General features: G+C 42.7%; 1 protein-coding gene across 1 annotated transcript in view; it reads left to right on the top strand.

Annotated features, from left to right (window-relative positions):
• The first annotated feature begins 11,812 nt into the window (after window positions 1-11,812).
• FNDC3B (fibronectin type III domain containing 3B) overlaps window positions 11,813-16,655 on the top strand; it is a 92,650-nt gene continuing 87,807 nt past the window's right edge. Inside the window, exons 1-2 of the mRNA XM_009872469.1 lie at window positions 11,813-11,816; window positions 13,092-13,168. Coding sequence (XP_009870771.1) covers window positions 11,813-11,816; window positions 13,092-13,168 — 81 coding nt within the window. The remainder of the gene's footprint in view (window positions 11,817-13,091; window positions 13,169-16,655) is intronic.

The raw sequence follows: 16,655 nt of genomic DNA, 5'->3' as shown, positions 1-16,655 counted from the left end.
CTTTTGAAAACAACCAAAAAAATCACTGCAGGAGGTCTTCAGGGATGCTGCAAATAAAGAAGCTTATCGAAGGAAGACGCGTCTGTGGCATGAAGTATTTCTTTAGGAACACATCATCTTTCACACATAGAAACCCATTTCTGGGTCTGAAATAAAGGCAGCGGTCTTAGAAGTGAGATAGAAGTTGAGTAAAACTGCTCCAAGTTTAGCAAAGTCAGCCTGCTAAACATACCGAGCAAATACGGTAGCTGGTGTGCGGGGCATGGTTCTTAGGGTGCTCTTTTCTGCTATTTCCAGAACAGTTGCTGAACATCGTGGCCGTTTTAGGATTAGAAAGCCTTGTGGTAGGCAACGCAGATTTTAACCAGAAAGGTTGAGGAGTTGTGTTTTGTGTAGACTTCCAAGGAAAATAGCAATGTCGGGTGTTTTTTTTTATTCTCCATGATATTAATTTCCCTAGATTTTTTGCTTTTTAGCCAGCCCCTGTGATGCATGCAAATGGCAGTGACTTCTTTCCTTTCCTTTCAACTGCATGACCAGATACAGGAGAAAACGGTTGAGTCACGAGCCTGAGACCCAGGAGAACAGATGTGAAGCCAGGGTGTGCAGTGTTAGAAAAGCAAGGCTTCCTTCAAGCGACGGAGAATCTGAGTCACCGGGACAAATTGTTTTCATTATTGTATTTTAATTGCGTGCTGGGAGGGCTAACGCACAAACTCGTATGACCCCGTGAGTTGTTTTGCTTGCTGTCAGCCAGATGCTGGTGGATGTGCCGGCAATACCCACCCCAGGTATTCCCGAAGGTCCCTTCGTCACCACTGCCATTGTCAGCAGCGCTGCTTGGTTGACGGGATCACTGGAATGGTTTAGAAATGAAAAAAAAAAAAAAAAGATGCCATTCACTGCTTGACCTCATAAGTTTGGTTTGGAGCAGCTGAAGGGGTTTGGGCGGAGGAACACCTCGTGTTGTGGACTCCACCAAAAGCACCCTCAGCCTGACCATGGCATGGAGCCGGGTGTTAGGACAGTCAGTACTGGATGGCTTTGGGGGCATAAAAACACCATTAAGAGAGATTTTAAACAGAAATGGTGGTTTCTACCTTAGAATATGAAGTTTTGATAGTTGTTTTGGTGCAGAAATGCTAGGAAGAGTCATTTTCTTCCTTTATTTTTTCAGTGCTCAGAAAGAATTTCAGTGAAACGAGGCGGGCAAGATTTCCGTTTTAATCAGCGAGATGAAGTCAGGGCTGCTGGGCTCCGTGTTTCTGCCTGGGTGCGCACACACAGCCTTTGCCCTTGTTGGCTCCTGCAGCCTCGGGGACCAAACTTATGACTCAGATTTTTACCTTTTGAAAACTAAATGTATTTTTTAAAATAATGCTCAATAGATATATCCTTAGCTGCTACTTCCTTCCCTTTGCTTTGCAAAGGGGAGTGCTGTAATACTGAATTTGGACTCTTTGGTTACTTTACTCACGGAGATGCTAGATCCCAACAATACACTTGAAGTACCAAGAAATTCAGACGGGAGTTTTTCCCACCTAAGGTTTGTTAGGAGGAAATCAAGAGCATTCCTCGAATAGTTGCAAAGTGGCTAAATCCCTTCTCCCCGCACCCAACTCTCTTTCTTGCAAATTCCAGACCCTGCGAGTGGTGTTGTCATGGTGGGCTCTGTTGTGCCGGGGTAAATCCCTCTGGGAACGGGCCCGGCACTGGGATTATTCCAGTGCAACTGCACTCCTAAAGCCTCTGGAGCGTCAGGGGTGTGGGCTGGGATGGATGCTCTAAAGACACTGCAAGGATAACTTGGTTTGCTTATATGTTTGAAAACGTTTTAATAAGCTCTGCTTATGGTGTTCCCCTAAAAACTGGTCAGTGTTGAATACCTGAAGAGCGATCACCGGTTCAAATTCTTACTCCCTGAAGGATAGTGTGGGTTTTGGGTTTGTTTTTTTTAATCACTATCACACTGCATGATGAACGTTCTGAATAGTAAATTAATTTCACAGTTGCTATAGCCAAACAAGAAACTCGTTTTATTAGATTTGAAAATTCCAAATATTTCAGATGCGCTATGGAGAAATTATCCTAGATCTGTGGAATTTTGTTGGTTTTTTTTTAAATTTAAAAGTGTTATTTTAGTAGTTAGAAGAATTGAGTTGATTATGCAATACTTGTTTCTCATCAGCAGTTAGTTCAGAGGGAAAGGGAAGAGTCTTATTTGCCTTGCTCTGTCATCCTATGTGATAGGATCGTTTATTCAGAGACACAGGAAAGTAAGAACTTATGGTTTAGTTTTTGAAGGGTGTAGTGCTGCTGTTAGCTGAGAAGCATGATTTAAAACACAACTAAAGTCCTCCTTGCAGTAGCTCAGCTTAGGAACAGGAGAAATGGAGTGAAAACGAGACGAGGATGACGGGGCCCTTCAAACATAACCTGGTGAGTCACAGCCTTCCTCCTCACCTTGAGTGCTTGTAAGTGAAAGCAGGTGGTGAGAAAGCAAGTCAGTGCCTTCTCTGGGAGAGCCACTGTGTAGTTGAGAGCTACAGAAAGAGTCTGCTGGAGTAGAAGGGGTGAGGAGGAATCAGAGTCAATGTAAGTGGCTTTTTGTGCCTCTTTGGCGTTCAAATGACTCTGCTGGGCTTTGTGGTGGGATTTGAGCACCTTCCTTATGGTTTGGCACAACTTCCAAGAGGTTCAGAGAACAACAGCAAAGAGAATCAGGGGTCTGTAAACGTGAGCAATGAGAAAAACTTGAAAATTGGGGTTGGTTTGGTCTGTGGGCAGGCTTAAGGGCGATAGGGCAAAGCAAAGGCGAACGGGGGGGAGGGCTCTCATGAGAGAAAACAGGAGAAGACTCCTGTGTTCACTGTCATGGGTGAAGAATGAAGCAAAAAGAGGAAAACAATCCAAGTGGGACACTTTTCCAGTGCAAAGGCAGGTGGGCAGTGGAAGACACTGCCTGGGGACTTGACGGAGCTTCGGTCACTGGAGATGCTGCAGAAGCACCATCAGAGCCCGGAGAGGCTCAGGCAGCGCTGAGCTGCACTCGCTGATCTGGAGGAATGATATTCTGGTTGAGGCTACTCTGCCCAAGATGCTGCTTTTTACATTTTTAATTCTTTACAAGCTGCTCCAGGATTACTGAGCCACTGTTTGGAAAGAGGAGATGGCTTTCCCTGTGGTGTGAGCATAGCTCGGCTGGGCTCACCGAGGGCATCTCTGGGCACCCATTGTCATGCTTAAAATCTCAGCTTGTGGGAGTTTTTCCAAGTTTTTCTGTTGTAAGCACAAAACTCCCAACAGCGGGACAGAAAATACTAAATATCTTTAAATTAGGTTTCAATACTTCCTAAATATATCTATATTTTTTTTTTATAAAAGTGCTTCTTCTCCAGGGAGGTGGCAGTTTACCCCAGCCTCACAAAATAGCCCAGCAGGTACCTGTGTTGCTGATTCTCCTTCCCTCTCTGCCCCCACGTGACAGAGTGCTTGTGTGTGGCAGGTGGGTATTAATTAGAGTGGTTTTGATGAGCACATTAAAGCAGAGAATTAGGGATGATTCGCTGAAGTCTGGGATCTAAACATGTTGTGAACACAACTCGTCAGTGATGACGACTGGTGACCTGATGTCGGTGCTAGGCGGGTGGAGGGATGGAAAGTTTGCTTGAGTTTTCTCTGGCTGGATAATATTTTTTGTTGTGGGTGGACAGGTAAAGAATAGCCATCACCTAATTGCTGCCTTGTTTGGGGCGGACGGAGGGGAACGTGCTGTGTAACTTCATTGTTGGCTCAGTTTTGGGTCCGCCACTGATTGTACAGTCCTTTTGGTGTTGCCATGGGAATGCACTAATTATGTTATGAATTATTGGAGCCTTTTCTTTTGCTGCTGCAGAAAAGTGGCGTTGCATAATTATCCCTTACCTTTTAATGGAAGCTGTGCTCAAAGGTGATTGTTTAGCATTTGTATAAAACTGTTGCATAAAATGAAACTTTCTGGAAGTGAATGCCATTTATGAAATGGGCCACTCCCCAGAAAGCATTTGCATCGGTAGAGCTGTCTGAAAATTAGAAAGACAAAATAATGTCCATAGTTGAACTTCGATCTTTATGATGTTCTTGCGGCTTGTCTTTCTACGAATAAAAAGCCTCTATTGATATCGGGCAAACAGCATCATGTTGTGCATAAATCATAATGCTGTTAATAACTGGTGCAAAAAATGAAATAATCCTCATTTCACTACATCTGTTCCCCTAAACCTGAGCTCTGGTTCAAAGGAGTGCAGTGATTATACAGGGCTGGTGGGGAGCTCAGCTGGAGGGTGCTAATCCTTTTGGCGCTCTTCAAAGCTTTAGCAGGGTTACAGCTCCATACACGGGATTTTTCTGATTCTGAACAAAAAAAGCCGGATGCTAACAGAGATCTCCCACCGTTTGCACAGGTTGGCAATAGTAGTTTGATGAGTTTCTCCCATCTCGGAATTCAGCTTTATGGTCTCCTTTAGGAGCGTACTGCAAAGGACTGGCTGCAGTTTTCTGTGTCTCTTTTGACTCACCTGTCTCGGTAGTGCTCCGTTCATCTGCGGACTTTCTGTCATATTTATAATGTAAATCAAAGGGTTATGCAAAGGAAAAAAATAATAGATAGTCAGAAACCTTATTTTTTTTCCAAACAGAGTATTTTTCTATGTGATACCGTACTGCTCTGTAAGAGCCTGAAGATTATTCAGGTTTCAGTATTGTCTTATGACCTAAGCTCTGTTCTGGGTTTGTGTCCAGTTACGTTCCCGCAAGCTTCCCGTGTGACCCTGCATCAGGCATTTCATTTCTTTGTCCCACAGCTTCACTTGTGAAGGAAGGAGGATATCAACCCCACTCCAGCCAGATGTTCTGGGGATGGATTCGTGAGTCCTTGTTGGGTAGACGCGGTGCTGGGTCATAGAGATGCTTTTGTGCTCCTGCTTCAGATGTCAGGATGTCATCTTGGGCTAATAATCATCACAAAATGAATGTGGCTCCGGTTTCAGGTTATTGTGTTGTGGCTTGTGTGCTAACGGATTAATTTCAGATGTTTTCAGTGTAGTTGGTTGTTCTCTTTGTTTCCAAAGTAGTCCTAATTTATTTAACAGTATTTGCTATTCAAGTCAACTGATTTTAGACAGATGTTTGTCTCTTGTGTTTCAGTCTAGACATCTGTGATTTACAATCTGTAGCCCATCTGGTGAATTACCATGGGAGTGTGCTTATTTTCAATGCTTGAAGTATTGCAACACACTCTTTGCAAGTGTTTTTGCAGTAGCGGCTGATGAGCCAACCGTCAGAAAAGGTTTATTTTAGCAAAAGAATCTAACTTGTTTGTTCAGATTAGGGGAGGAAAATACTCCATTTCTATTAAAAACAACAACAAAGAAAATATTCCACTCCAAAATGTTGCCCATAAATTGAAACTCTAGAGAATAGATGGGCCTAGTTTAAAACAAAACCAAATAAAACCCCACAAAAATACCCTACCTGGGAGTGTAGAAGAGCAACAAGAGGCCTGAAGAACCTGTCTTGTGCACCTCCCTTCTTGAGTGTTGTGTCCAATTTGGGGCACCTCAATACCAGAGAGACACCGAGGTGCTGGAGCGAGTGCAGAGGAGGGCAGCGAAGCTGGGGAAGAGCCTCGGGAATACATCTTACAAAGAACGACTGAAGCAGCTGGAGCTGATGAGTTTGAAAAAGAGGAGGTTAAGAGGAGATCTCCTCACTCTCTACAAGTACCTGATAGGACATTGTAGAGGGGCTGGTGCTGGTCTCTTCTCACGGGTAATTAGCGATAGAACAAGAGGGAATGACTTCAAACTGCAACAGGGTGGGTTTAGACTGGGCATTAGGAAAAATTTTTTCACAGCAAGAGTAGTCAGCCATTGGCACAGGCTGCCCAGGGAGGTGGCGGAGTCCCCATCCCTGGAGGTGTTTCAGGGTCGGTTAGGTACGCCGTTGGGGGAGATGGTTTGGGGGTGAGCTGCTTTGAGTAGGGTTAGTGGTTGGACTCGGTGATCCCAAGGGTCTTTTCCAACCGGAATGATTGTGTGATTCTCTGTCCGGAACAAGTGGACCTGTCTAACCTTTCCTAAAGACTCAGAGCTTTGAGTTGTCAGAGCTTCTCGTAACATGTTAAGCTGAATCCTCGCTGGCATTCTGGCCCTGGCGTGAGGGACCAAGTCATTGTCCCCAGGCACGTCCTGCTCTCATTCCAGCCCTGTGGCGGGAGGAGAAGCTGTTGATGCACAAGTGCACGATGTGCCAGGCTATTAAAGCTGGGTATAGACCTCCTCTGGACTCTGCTTATTAAATTAGCGAGGGGGGTGATGAACCCCAAAGGCAAGGTACAGGATGGCACATGAGGTCTTCCAGGCAAGGGGCGAGACAATTCGTTATGGTCTCAGGGCAAATATCTCAAAATTCAAAGCACTAAATGTTTGAAACGTTAAAAATCATAGTTCTGTGGGGAATAAAAATGAGCATTGAGCCTAGCTTCCTCTTCAAATTCAGACGCGGTTCTGTAACAGCTCGATAGCTTTGGACAGAGCATGGTCAGTGCAACTGGTAAATTTTAGTTAATTTCCTGTTTTTATGGGTTACTGTATTATTTCTAGAATGTGCCCCAAACCAGAATACCACATCTGGGAGGCACACTTTGCAGAATAGCGTGCTGCAGAGTAGGTTTCTTGGTTTTTACATTAAAGTGGAGAGTGCTCCTGTTTAGCTCAAATTGAATGTCCTTGAGCCTCCCGCTGTGCGTAGCAGGTCAAGTAGCAAACTCAGGTAAAATAAACGGTTTTCAAGAGTCTCCAGCGTAAACAGCGAAGGTGCTGTCATGTAAATAAGCCGGAAGAGGCTCCAGGAGCTGTCTGCTTGATGCATTTGGCACTGGTTTCCGAGTCTTTTGGGTCGATGGTTGGTTGAGTGAGTTTGCACATGTTGGAAACATCAGTCGAACCCAGACTCTGGACTGGATATTATTGTAGGACCCGTGCCTTTAAGGTCCAGGTAGCGAATGTGTAAATCAAGTGCGCCTGATTTGCATTTCAGTGTTAAAAATGGTTAGTGGAATTCCAAGAGACCAATATATTTTTAATAACTTGAATTATTTTTACGTTTTATTTTTTATAATCTGGGGGAGGGGTAAAGGACTGTTACAATTTGTAACCTTTCCTAATGCAGTCACAGCACTTACAAAGGGTGCTCAAAAAGGTAAAGCAGTCACCGAAATTACACAGGAGTTCAAGAAGTGCATTTTACCTGCATCAAAAGTGCTTTGATCTCCACTGTTTAGTGGTTAAGCCATGCCAGTGCAGCAGACTTCAGGCTGTTTTGGGGTTTTTTTGGGTGTTTCATTTGAATTAAGTAGTCATTTGATGTGGAATACAAGATGATTTGAAATCCGTGGAGCCGTTTCTATTAAAATGGAGAGTTTTGGTAATGTTTTTGACCTTCTCTTATGAGGAAGGAATTACTTCATGCTAGTAAACTCTGATCTGAATAGAAAATAAACAGTTAAGGTGCCAGACAATGTGACGTGTGGTAGGCATCCTTTTACTCACATCCTGATGTGCAGATGAGGTTGTCTTAAAAAAACCTGACAGGTATGAATGGATAAGCAGCATAAATCTCTGTGTGTGCTGCGTTTTTTGGGCATGAGCTGGTGCTGTGCGCACGGCCCAGTGCTGGATGTTCTCGTTCACCCGCCGCCTCGATAAGCTGGATCCATAATGTTATTTTTGCACCTTTCACGACCTCACGTTTGGCAGGTTGAATGTGGTGTAAGTGGGATTTTTTTTTTTTTTACTTGATGTTTCAGACCTCTCCAAAAGTATTTTTTAAAGCTGTCAATTTACTCCCTCAAGCACTTAATACTATAAAAGCTGCTGCTTCTCTTCTCTCTAATATGGAGTTGCTTTAATCTACAAATTTACATCATCTAAGGGCAAAGCGTTCAGATCTTCAGCAGCAGCAAAGTTAAGAGCAGGTGTCCTAGTAACTGAGGTAGACACCTGGAGTTGACTCTGCCTTTTACCGCATGCGAGCAGAGGTGAGCCAGTGTCTGAATTAGCTCTTCTCTGGGAGAAATTGCACCTCAGGATTGCAGCGATGTTGATACGTGAAAGCTTTTGACGTCCTGCTTTCAAAGTTTTTATAAAATGGTCTGACACGCTCGTGTTGGCTTGTGCTGTCAGGCAGTTTTAGGCTGGGGCTGAAAGGCTGGGGTAAAAAAATTACTCGCCATACCTCTGCTGCAAAGGGAAGATGACAAATGGAAGGAACCAGGATTTGTTTGTTTGTTTGCTTTCCTTGTCATCACCTTGTTTGGTCCATAAACTACTCTGAGAATAACCAAGGGGAGGGAGAAGACACGTGTGCCTGACAGCGACAGGGAGCCTGTTTGTGCTTATTTCATTGAGGAAATTGTTCCGGAACAGCTGCTCATCCATGTGAAAATGCAAACCCTTGGGTCCCAGCCAAGGTCAGCAAGTCCTGGGTCATTTGTTCTAGCAAAGCAGGCCAATTTGCCCTTTAATTATCTTTCCTTTTCGTTTGGTCACACCTCTTGCTCCATAGATTTACTTCCTGAGAAGCTCTTTGTGTCATGGAAGATGTGATACCAGTTTTGTTGTGGGAGGCCTAATATTTCCTCATGGATTAGTTTTAACTGTTAAGCGTTAGAAAATACAATGCTTTTTTATCTGCCTGGATTTAATTTTCCACTGAACTAATGCAGTAGGGTCTTGTTATTAAACTGTACAGGGTTTCAAAGCAGAAGTGCCCAAATGACTGAATTTCATAGCGGTTCTCCACTTCTGCAGGTATTGCAGGGTGAAATGGTAAGTCAGTATGTGTTTGCTGGGAACAAGGAAAACGAGAAATTCCTGAACTTCAGAGAGTTTTCAGTAACTGCTCTCAGAGTGGGAGCTTTATAACAAAGCCTGGTGGGGTTTGCTCTTAATAGCAAGCTGTGCAAAATGGTCAGCAGAAACACAGAATAAAACACAGGTGATCCTGCTCTGGCAGGGGGGTTGGACTAGATGGTCTTTCAAGGTCCTTTCCAAGCCCTAACATTCTATGATTCTATGCCCTTGTGTTGGAGCTGGATGTGAGTAATATTCTATAGTGGACATAACTTGGTAACAGAGAAAAGCAATGGTCAATAACCACTGAGAAAAGGAAAGTAATGGAGTAACATTACTTCTTTGCCCTATAAAGCTATGGGGAAAGAAAGAAATAGGAAAGATTGCTGTAGCTGGAGGAACTGAAATGCCAGATTTTTGGCTTAGGTAATTTAAGGAAAAAGTCCTAATTCAACTAAAATCATCTTTAATAACTGCATAAAAGGTCACTCGGGATGAAGAAAGAAGCACACTTACTCCAAAACGGATTTTATGCAAGAATCTTCAGTGTCATGGATTTCAAGCAAGGTTACGATTAGTCTTGAAAACCTTGGGACAAGGGTTTCTCAGGTTGATCGTTACATGGTTCCTGAAGGAATAAAAATGGCCTGAAGAACTGGTAGTCCCTCTTCTTGCCTGGGGAAATGGGAGGCAGAAGTGGGAGGTGGACGTACCTTGATCTACAGCTTTGCACGCTGAACCAAGAAGGAACAGAATAATCCTTGTCATTTTTGTTAGACTACACGCGCCAGTGGTTTTTGAAAAGGCAATACATTTGCCAGACCTTCTTGGTGATGTGAAATAGTTACCATAGTTAGCTCCATACCATCAGACAGCTCCCCAAAAGAGAGAGCACGTGGCTTGGAAGAGGAGGACGAGCTCTCCCTTGGGTGTCAAGCTGCTAATTAGCTCTGCCCCAATACGAGACTGAGTTGGTTCTTTTCCTGTCCCTTAATTATTAATGGGTGTTTGAAATACGAAAACCTTGTGCTCTCGCAGCTAGGGACAGGTGCAGTGTGTCACCTGCCTGGCTGCTGGACTTGGGTGCCTTCAGCCTGGTGGCTCCTCCACTTTTCTTTTTAATTTGAGGAGGGGGGAAATAATATCCTTGCACCTGCCTTTTGGAGGGAGCCAGTGTTTTGAGGGCAGCCCTCCAGAAGCTGCAGGAGGTGGTCTGTATTTACAGTGCTGGAGCTTGGGGTGGAATTTGGCCTCTTGCTTTCTCAGCAGAGGTGGCCAAAGCGCTTCTGGCTCAGTTTCCTTATGAACTCGAGACAGCCTCAGTTTGTTAACAGGTTTGAGACGTATTAAAGTGAGCTTATTTCAGTCTACAGCAGAATGAATTGACTTTTTCTCTTTTAAATTAAATTTTGTATTGAACCACGAGCCTCAACTAAAATTTGCAAAGCTCTAACTCCCTAGAGGACACCTTAGTGCTATCCGGCCTGTGGACAGAAGCTACTGAGGAACATCCTTCTCTAAATGTCTACTTTTTAACAGTTAGAAATATTTGACGTAACGGAAAATACTCAAAGAAAAACCAAGCCCAAAAGGTATGGTTTTGTGTTAGTGTTAATTGGGGAATGGTTTTGCAGCAAGAACGGGCTCTAATAATTCCTGGGACTTACTGTGCTATGGAGGTGGGGGTCTGCATTTTGCTCACTAGTGCTTGAAGTAGTTTTGATACCATTGATGAGAGAGATGAAGTAACGTGTGCTAAAGTCATTTGGCCAGCTTGAAATCAAAGTGCTGGAAACAAAATCTAGCTGCAAATCACTAGGCTGTCATTCTTTTAAAACCTGTTATCCAAATGACTTTAACAGTTTGCGGGTCATACGCGAAGTTAAGAATCATCTTGCACGGTGCACGTTTTGATGATGAAACACAATTTTATTTTTTTTATTGGAATGGAAGTGTTACAGTCAACACTGTCGGTGTGGGAGTTTGATTTCTTCCTGCAAGGAGATCGCTGCTCCATATGAGCAATTGGCACAGGGTGTAGAAAGACAGACAGGAGGCACGCTGAGCAAAGTGTTTCTCATTTGTTATATAGAGACTATCAGTATGTAGCAATTCCAAAACTGCTCCATTTTAAAATTTATTTTGAAGTCGGAGTACTTATTTTTGAGAAAGACTAGCTAGGGCCAATATGACTCTAAGTAGAAAACATTTTGGTGAAGGGCTGAAACAATTTAAATGTTAAAGCTTTATTCTATTAAGCAATGTTTATGTGTAACATTAATTTACTGCCTACTTCAGTGATGAACTCTGGATTTTTGATTTTATAATTACTTTTTTCTTGCAGTAAAGTTCTGTCTAAGCCAATTGTCATTTTGGTGTTTTTGATGGATTTAAATAAAACCATTTAGATGGCAACTTCTTCCTCCCCTACTCACTCACTCCTCATGCTGAATTTTTTTTCCATTCACACTAAAGTTGCTGACTATCTGGAGAGACAAATTGTGTTGAAAGGGCAGTAGAATAAGGTGGGGGGAAACCCGTATGCTCTGAATAAGAAGATGTAATAACAGCTTTCTTTTTTCTTACTGTGGCTGTGTTGCAGGTAAGGTCCCCCATAGTTAAGCATAGGGAAGTATGAAGAGCAGCAAAACCACTCGCCTAAAATGACAACTTGTAACTAAAGCTTTGAGTTTCCATGTGCTTAATACACTTGGTGATAAATTGCCATATTTCAAATGTAGATGTCACTGGTAAAAACTGTGTGTGCTGATGAGACTCAAAATAACTGTGTAGAAAAAATGAACCAAGATTGAACAAAATATAAATAACTTGGATGGATTCCTGGGTGTAACTTGGATTTTGAGAGGCTGGGAAGTCCTGCTTGTCGTACAGTAAGCAGCCTGAGGAGTGTAAAAACGTAGATGGGTAAGAAGTGACTTTTGATAATTTTATATAGGCTGGTTTTACTGGGATTGGACAGCAGACTGGGACTCGCTCTGTTGTTGGGGTTTTTATTCAATTTGTCTAAACTTGAGGAGCAGTCACTGCTAAAGACCGTTACATCCCATCCATGCCTGAACTCCTCCACATGTTTTAGTGTTCAGCTTCCTTACCTAGAACGTGATACGGTTTGGGGGTGTTAGATGGCTTCTCCATCAGAGAAGGTTATGAAGTTACCTTTTGTATCGTTAGTCAAAGCCAAAATTCAATTTGCAATAACAAGGAGCAGAGTTCTCGCTGAGCAATTCTCAAGAGTCGGGCTGTGACTATTTTCTTAGCCCATGGCAAACGGGCTGACGGGTTAGCATGAACATTTTAATATGCAATAAGGAAGTAATGAAAGAAATTTTGCTTTTTCGAAGTAGTAAACTCTCATTGCAGGCATCTGGCTGGTGTTTGAGGGTTCGTCTTATTGACAGCTCTGTGTGACATTCCTGATTTCAATGGCTGGATCAATGAGCGATTCAGCGCGGTATTTCCATTTGGTCTGGATGCTTTCTTTTTGCTGTGAGGCTCTGTTTGCAAAAGTGAAATGGTTATGGCACTTACTTTGTTATACTTGTACTCGATGCCTCAAAATGGAACTTGCATGTTCAGGGCTGGATTTCAGAGTGGAAACCATAAGCTTCTTGCTTGTATAACCACATTCCAAGGTTAGTCTGAATAGCTGAGATAATGAATTTGGTCTTTGTGCATTCTTAAATAGATAGATAGTTTTTCACATGTGTGATTTATTTTTTTTTTAATTTTTTTTTTCTTTTTGCTACAATTGGACGCTTTCCTTAGGAGCGGCCTAATTCCAGGCTGCACAGTTTCTGCTTTGTTCTCTGCTCCCATGCCTTCGACAAGAATAACTTAACCAGATTTCGGTATAGAAATTGTGGGCTGCTAAAGCACATATTGTGTTACTGCTTAATGCTGTATAAGTTGATCAGTGGGTAATATAAAGTCTATGTTTTAGCTGTTTTATGGTGAAAATATTATTTCAGCAGAATATATGGTAAAGTCATTGAACAATGATCTTATTCTCAGAATGATGGCACAGAGCATTTTCCATACACCAGAAATTAGTGGAGCTGCTCATTTTGTTATTGCAGGCTTCAAAAATTAAAGCTATTTTTAGCCTTTTCTGAGAAATTGTGCAAATTAAAAAACCCCAAACCTGAAAAATCTAATATCTTATTTCTCTCTTTTCACTAGGACCAGCAGAGGTTCCCATGATGTCACCCAATGGATCCATTCCCCCTATTCATGTGCCTCCCGGTTATATCTCACAGGTACGCTTCTTGAAGAATTAAGATTTATATATATAAAAGGAATAGCATTGATCCACATAGAGAACTCTACTAGGGTGAAGTTTCATTTAGAAACATTACTGAAAATGCACATTTTCATACTCCTTTACTGACAGTACACAGACATGTTAGCGCAAGTGAGCGAGACATGCACCTTCACACACGGGTATGTACACCGGGGTTTTTTTAATCCCTAGCAAAAGTTATACATACAAACTGAGCTTGTTTGTGCAACTTCTTTTGCTCTATGAGAAGTTCACGTTGTCAGGTGCTGCCTTAAGTTCTAGTGTGACAGTCAGAAGCATTGGGGGACCATTGGAAGTGAGGGAAGAAGCCACTGCAGGTATACAAAATGTTGTTGATCCTCAGTATCTGTCCAGCAGAAATCCCACAGCGCATCAAGAATTGGATGGCTTGGTTTGTTTTCAAGAATAAATGTGATTTAATTATCTAGTTACGGAAAAAATGGAAAAAGCTATTCACAAATGTGGGGTTTTGGAACTCTCGAACAGCTACTGCTCTTCTGTGTAAAGAACCACTTAGGATCACCAAATTGTTTGTGTTCCTTCCATCTTCTGCAAAGCTTAAACTCTGATGTAAGGAAGGGAAAGAAAGGGAAAAAGAAAAAAAAAAATCAGTATAAGGCTGAATACCCCTGGACAATACTATAAATCAAATCATTTCACCACTTTCATTGAGACCTGGACTGGACTGAAGGCTTTGTTAAAAGCCTGCAAAGTACTTCAGGTATCATTGGTGAATAACAAAAGAACTTTTGCTCCGTATATTTTCACATCTTCTTAAGAAGAAAATAGATGATGTCGTGGAATTCTTTCCCCTCCCCAGGAAACATGTGAGCTTGTATAATTCTGAAAAATTGTGGATGGCGTCATGCTTAAATCCCACAAAACGCTGCAGTCGCTCTGTGGTATTTTAACTTCTCAACAGAGGGAAAACATGCTTCAAATGTGGGGAACGTTGCTCTCCAGCCTGGCAGTGAGGGCACTCGCAGTGGAAGAGTGGTCCAGCTTCCTCCTGCTCCTCCAGCACCCCACGAGGGGTGGTTGGGACACACTTTGAGACAGCATTTGCTCTCACCTAATTTATTAAACTGACCCATCTCCTTCAGAGTTATTATTAAAACATTTATACCTTGCAGGCCCTGTGCTGAGATAAATGATTTGGGTATAAGGAAAATGCTTTCCAAACCAGAGTGATGAGAGTCTTCCAGTCGCATCTGTGCTGTACCCAGCTCCTCATTAATGATTTTTGTGGGGCACTGTAATAATAATTCCACCAAAGAAGCATTTAAGTAGTTTTGTAACCAGAAAAAAAGCCAACCAAAAACCCTCTTCTGAAGAAATTTTTCCAAGGAGCTGGAAATGCCTTGTAAAGTTTTAGGGGAAAACTTGACGGCAGCGGAATGCGTGTTGTGCTGTGTGGTGAGCGAGCCTCCTGCCTTTCAGACTGCTTCGTATTAAATAGCAGTTGAAAGTGTGTAGTAATCAAAGTGGTTCTTATTGTAATAAATGTTTTATTTGCTCTTGTTTTTGTCTACAACATCACAGTTTAAAACTCCATTTTATGATAGACAGTGAGAACATAAATTTAGAATAGCAAGGGAAAGGCTGTAAAGCCAGTTAGTGCACTCTGAGATATGAATCAAAATATATTCGATTTTTGCTTTGATTTGTCCCCAAAATGTACATCTAAGAGTCAGGCAGAAAGCAGATGCCACTGTGGGAAGTAACGGTGCCTAATAAAAAAAAAAAGGCATGAATTTTTTCTTCTTTTTCGATATGCCAAGTCTGTTGGAGCTGTGAGCATTAGCCTTAAATATTGCATTAGTTATCTAGTGATTGCAACCCTGGATTAAGATGTTCATTATCCCTTCTGAAATGGTCAGCAAAAAATCATCAGGAGGTTTCTTGCCCTGCAAGATCGGCCTCACTGAAAGCGGAAAAATAGTCAGATTCTATTTCTAGACTTCAAGGACCATATTAGTAGTCAGGACTGGGAGCTGGGTTTGTTGATATTAAGGAGATGCTCCCAATGATGAGGCTTAGCCAGGGTGGGAAAAAATCCAGGAAAATAAAAGGAGACAAATGCATACCACCAGCTTAGGTCTTTCATGCTATGGTTTTGCTCTCAAAGACTGGTTCAGTACAGCCAGTTATTTTGCATTTCATTTTCCTCAGACAAACCTCGGTGCACTTCTGGCCGATGTGAAGTAGCAGAGTTCCTGTCTCTGCGATTCTTTGTTGGCTAAGGGTTAGTTCAATATAAAAGAGAGAAAAAGTTCCTTGCCGTGCTTTTGGTGGGCAATATCGCTACTGTGAAAGTCAGTTGTGGAAGGTGGCGGGGTGGAGAAATCTGTATTAAATGTGTGCGACGTCAACAGTTTTGGCTTCAACTGTTGGTTGTTGAAGGAGCAGCTCGTATGACGTGTCAGGAGCTGGGCACAAGCTGTCAAAGCCCGTTCCAGTTTGGAGCTGTGGATGGAGCTGCTTCCCTTTGGCAGGAGTCCCACGGGGCTGGGAGCCCACCCTCCGCTGGGGTGGCCACCGGAGACTTGTTGCCATCAGGGTCTGTGGCCCGGTACCTTCTCCTGGCTCTGGCTCCCTGGTGCGTCAGCATAATCTGAAGATTAAAGATGACGATTTGGATGCTGAGCTGTTAAATTTGGAGATATCCTCATGGGTGATTATCTCTGCTTTTCACAGGGTATATTTGAGAGGACAGAAGGAGGATTTGGGGGTGTTCTAATGAAGAGAACTAGAAAAGTGGAAATATCAAAAAGCATGTTTGTGAACTTGTTTGCTTAGTGCTATTGGCTGAGGATGGCTCCGTCTGAAGAAAACCTGGAGCAATTCCATTGGAGTTTGAGGAATTACTTGTGTGTAGTTGACAGGAACATTTGGCATGAAACTCCGGTTTTGATTTTATTTACAGACTTGTTAATACATGGTCTCTGCCACAGATATTTTAAGGCTAAAGGACTAATTTGCGGGTTGGAGCGTGAAGTATGCGTAGTGCACCTGAGGCTGCTTTTGTCAGGAGGTAGTGTTGGGGTTACAGAGCTTGACCTATGCAACTCAAGCCATGGTCTTGCACTTCTGTATTCCTCCGTCAAGCACATCGCATTTGACAAAACCAAAGCACCACTTTTAGAAAACAGAAAGTCTTTAAATCACATTTAAAGTGGTAGAAAATCTGTCACATCATCAGGAATCAGGATTTGAGTCTTGGGTACAACCTCTACCCTAAGAAAGGTTGTTCTCTTCCAAACCGATGTTTGGCTAGCCTAAGCTTTGAGCCACAAATTCTTTGATTTTGTGTGGCTGCCTGCTCACCGAGATGCTCTGTATTTTGTGGACTGCACACAATCAAGTTGTCCTTTAACAGGACTAACTCTGACCACAAGGAAGGTTGTGCAGATCTCATGCAAGCCGTAGAGTGATGATCCTTT

This window comes from Apaloderma vittatum, unplaced genomic scaffold (assembly GCF_000703405.1).
Source record: "Apaloderma vittatum isolate BGI_N311 unplaced genomic scaffold, ASM70340v1 scaffold5327, whole genome shotgun sequence".
NCBI classification, from domain to species: Eukaryota; Metazoa; Chordata; class Aves; order Trogoniformes; family Trogonidae; genus Apaloderma; species Apaloderma vittatum.
This window is presented reverse-complemented; position numbering and strand designations above follow the sequence as displayed.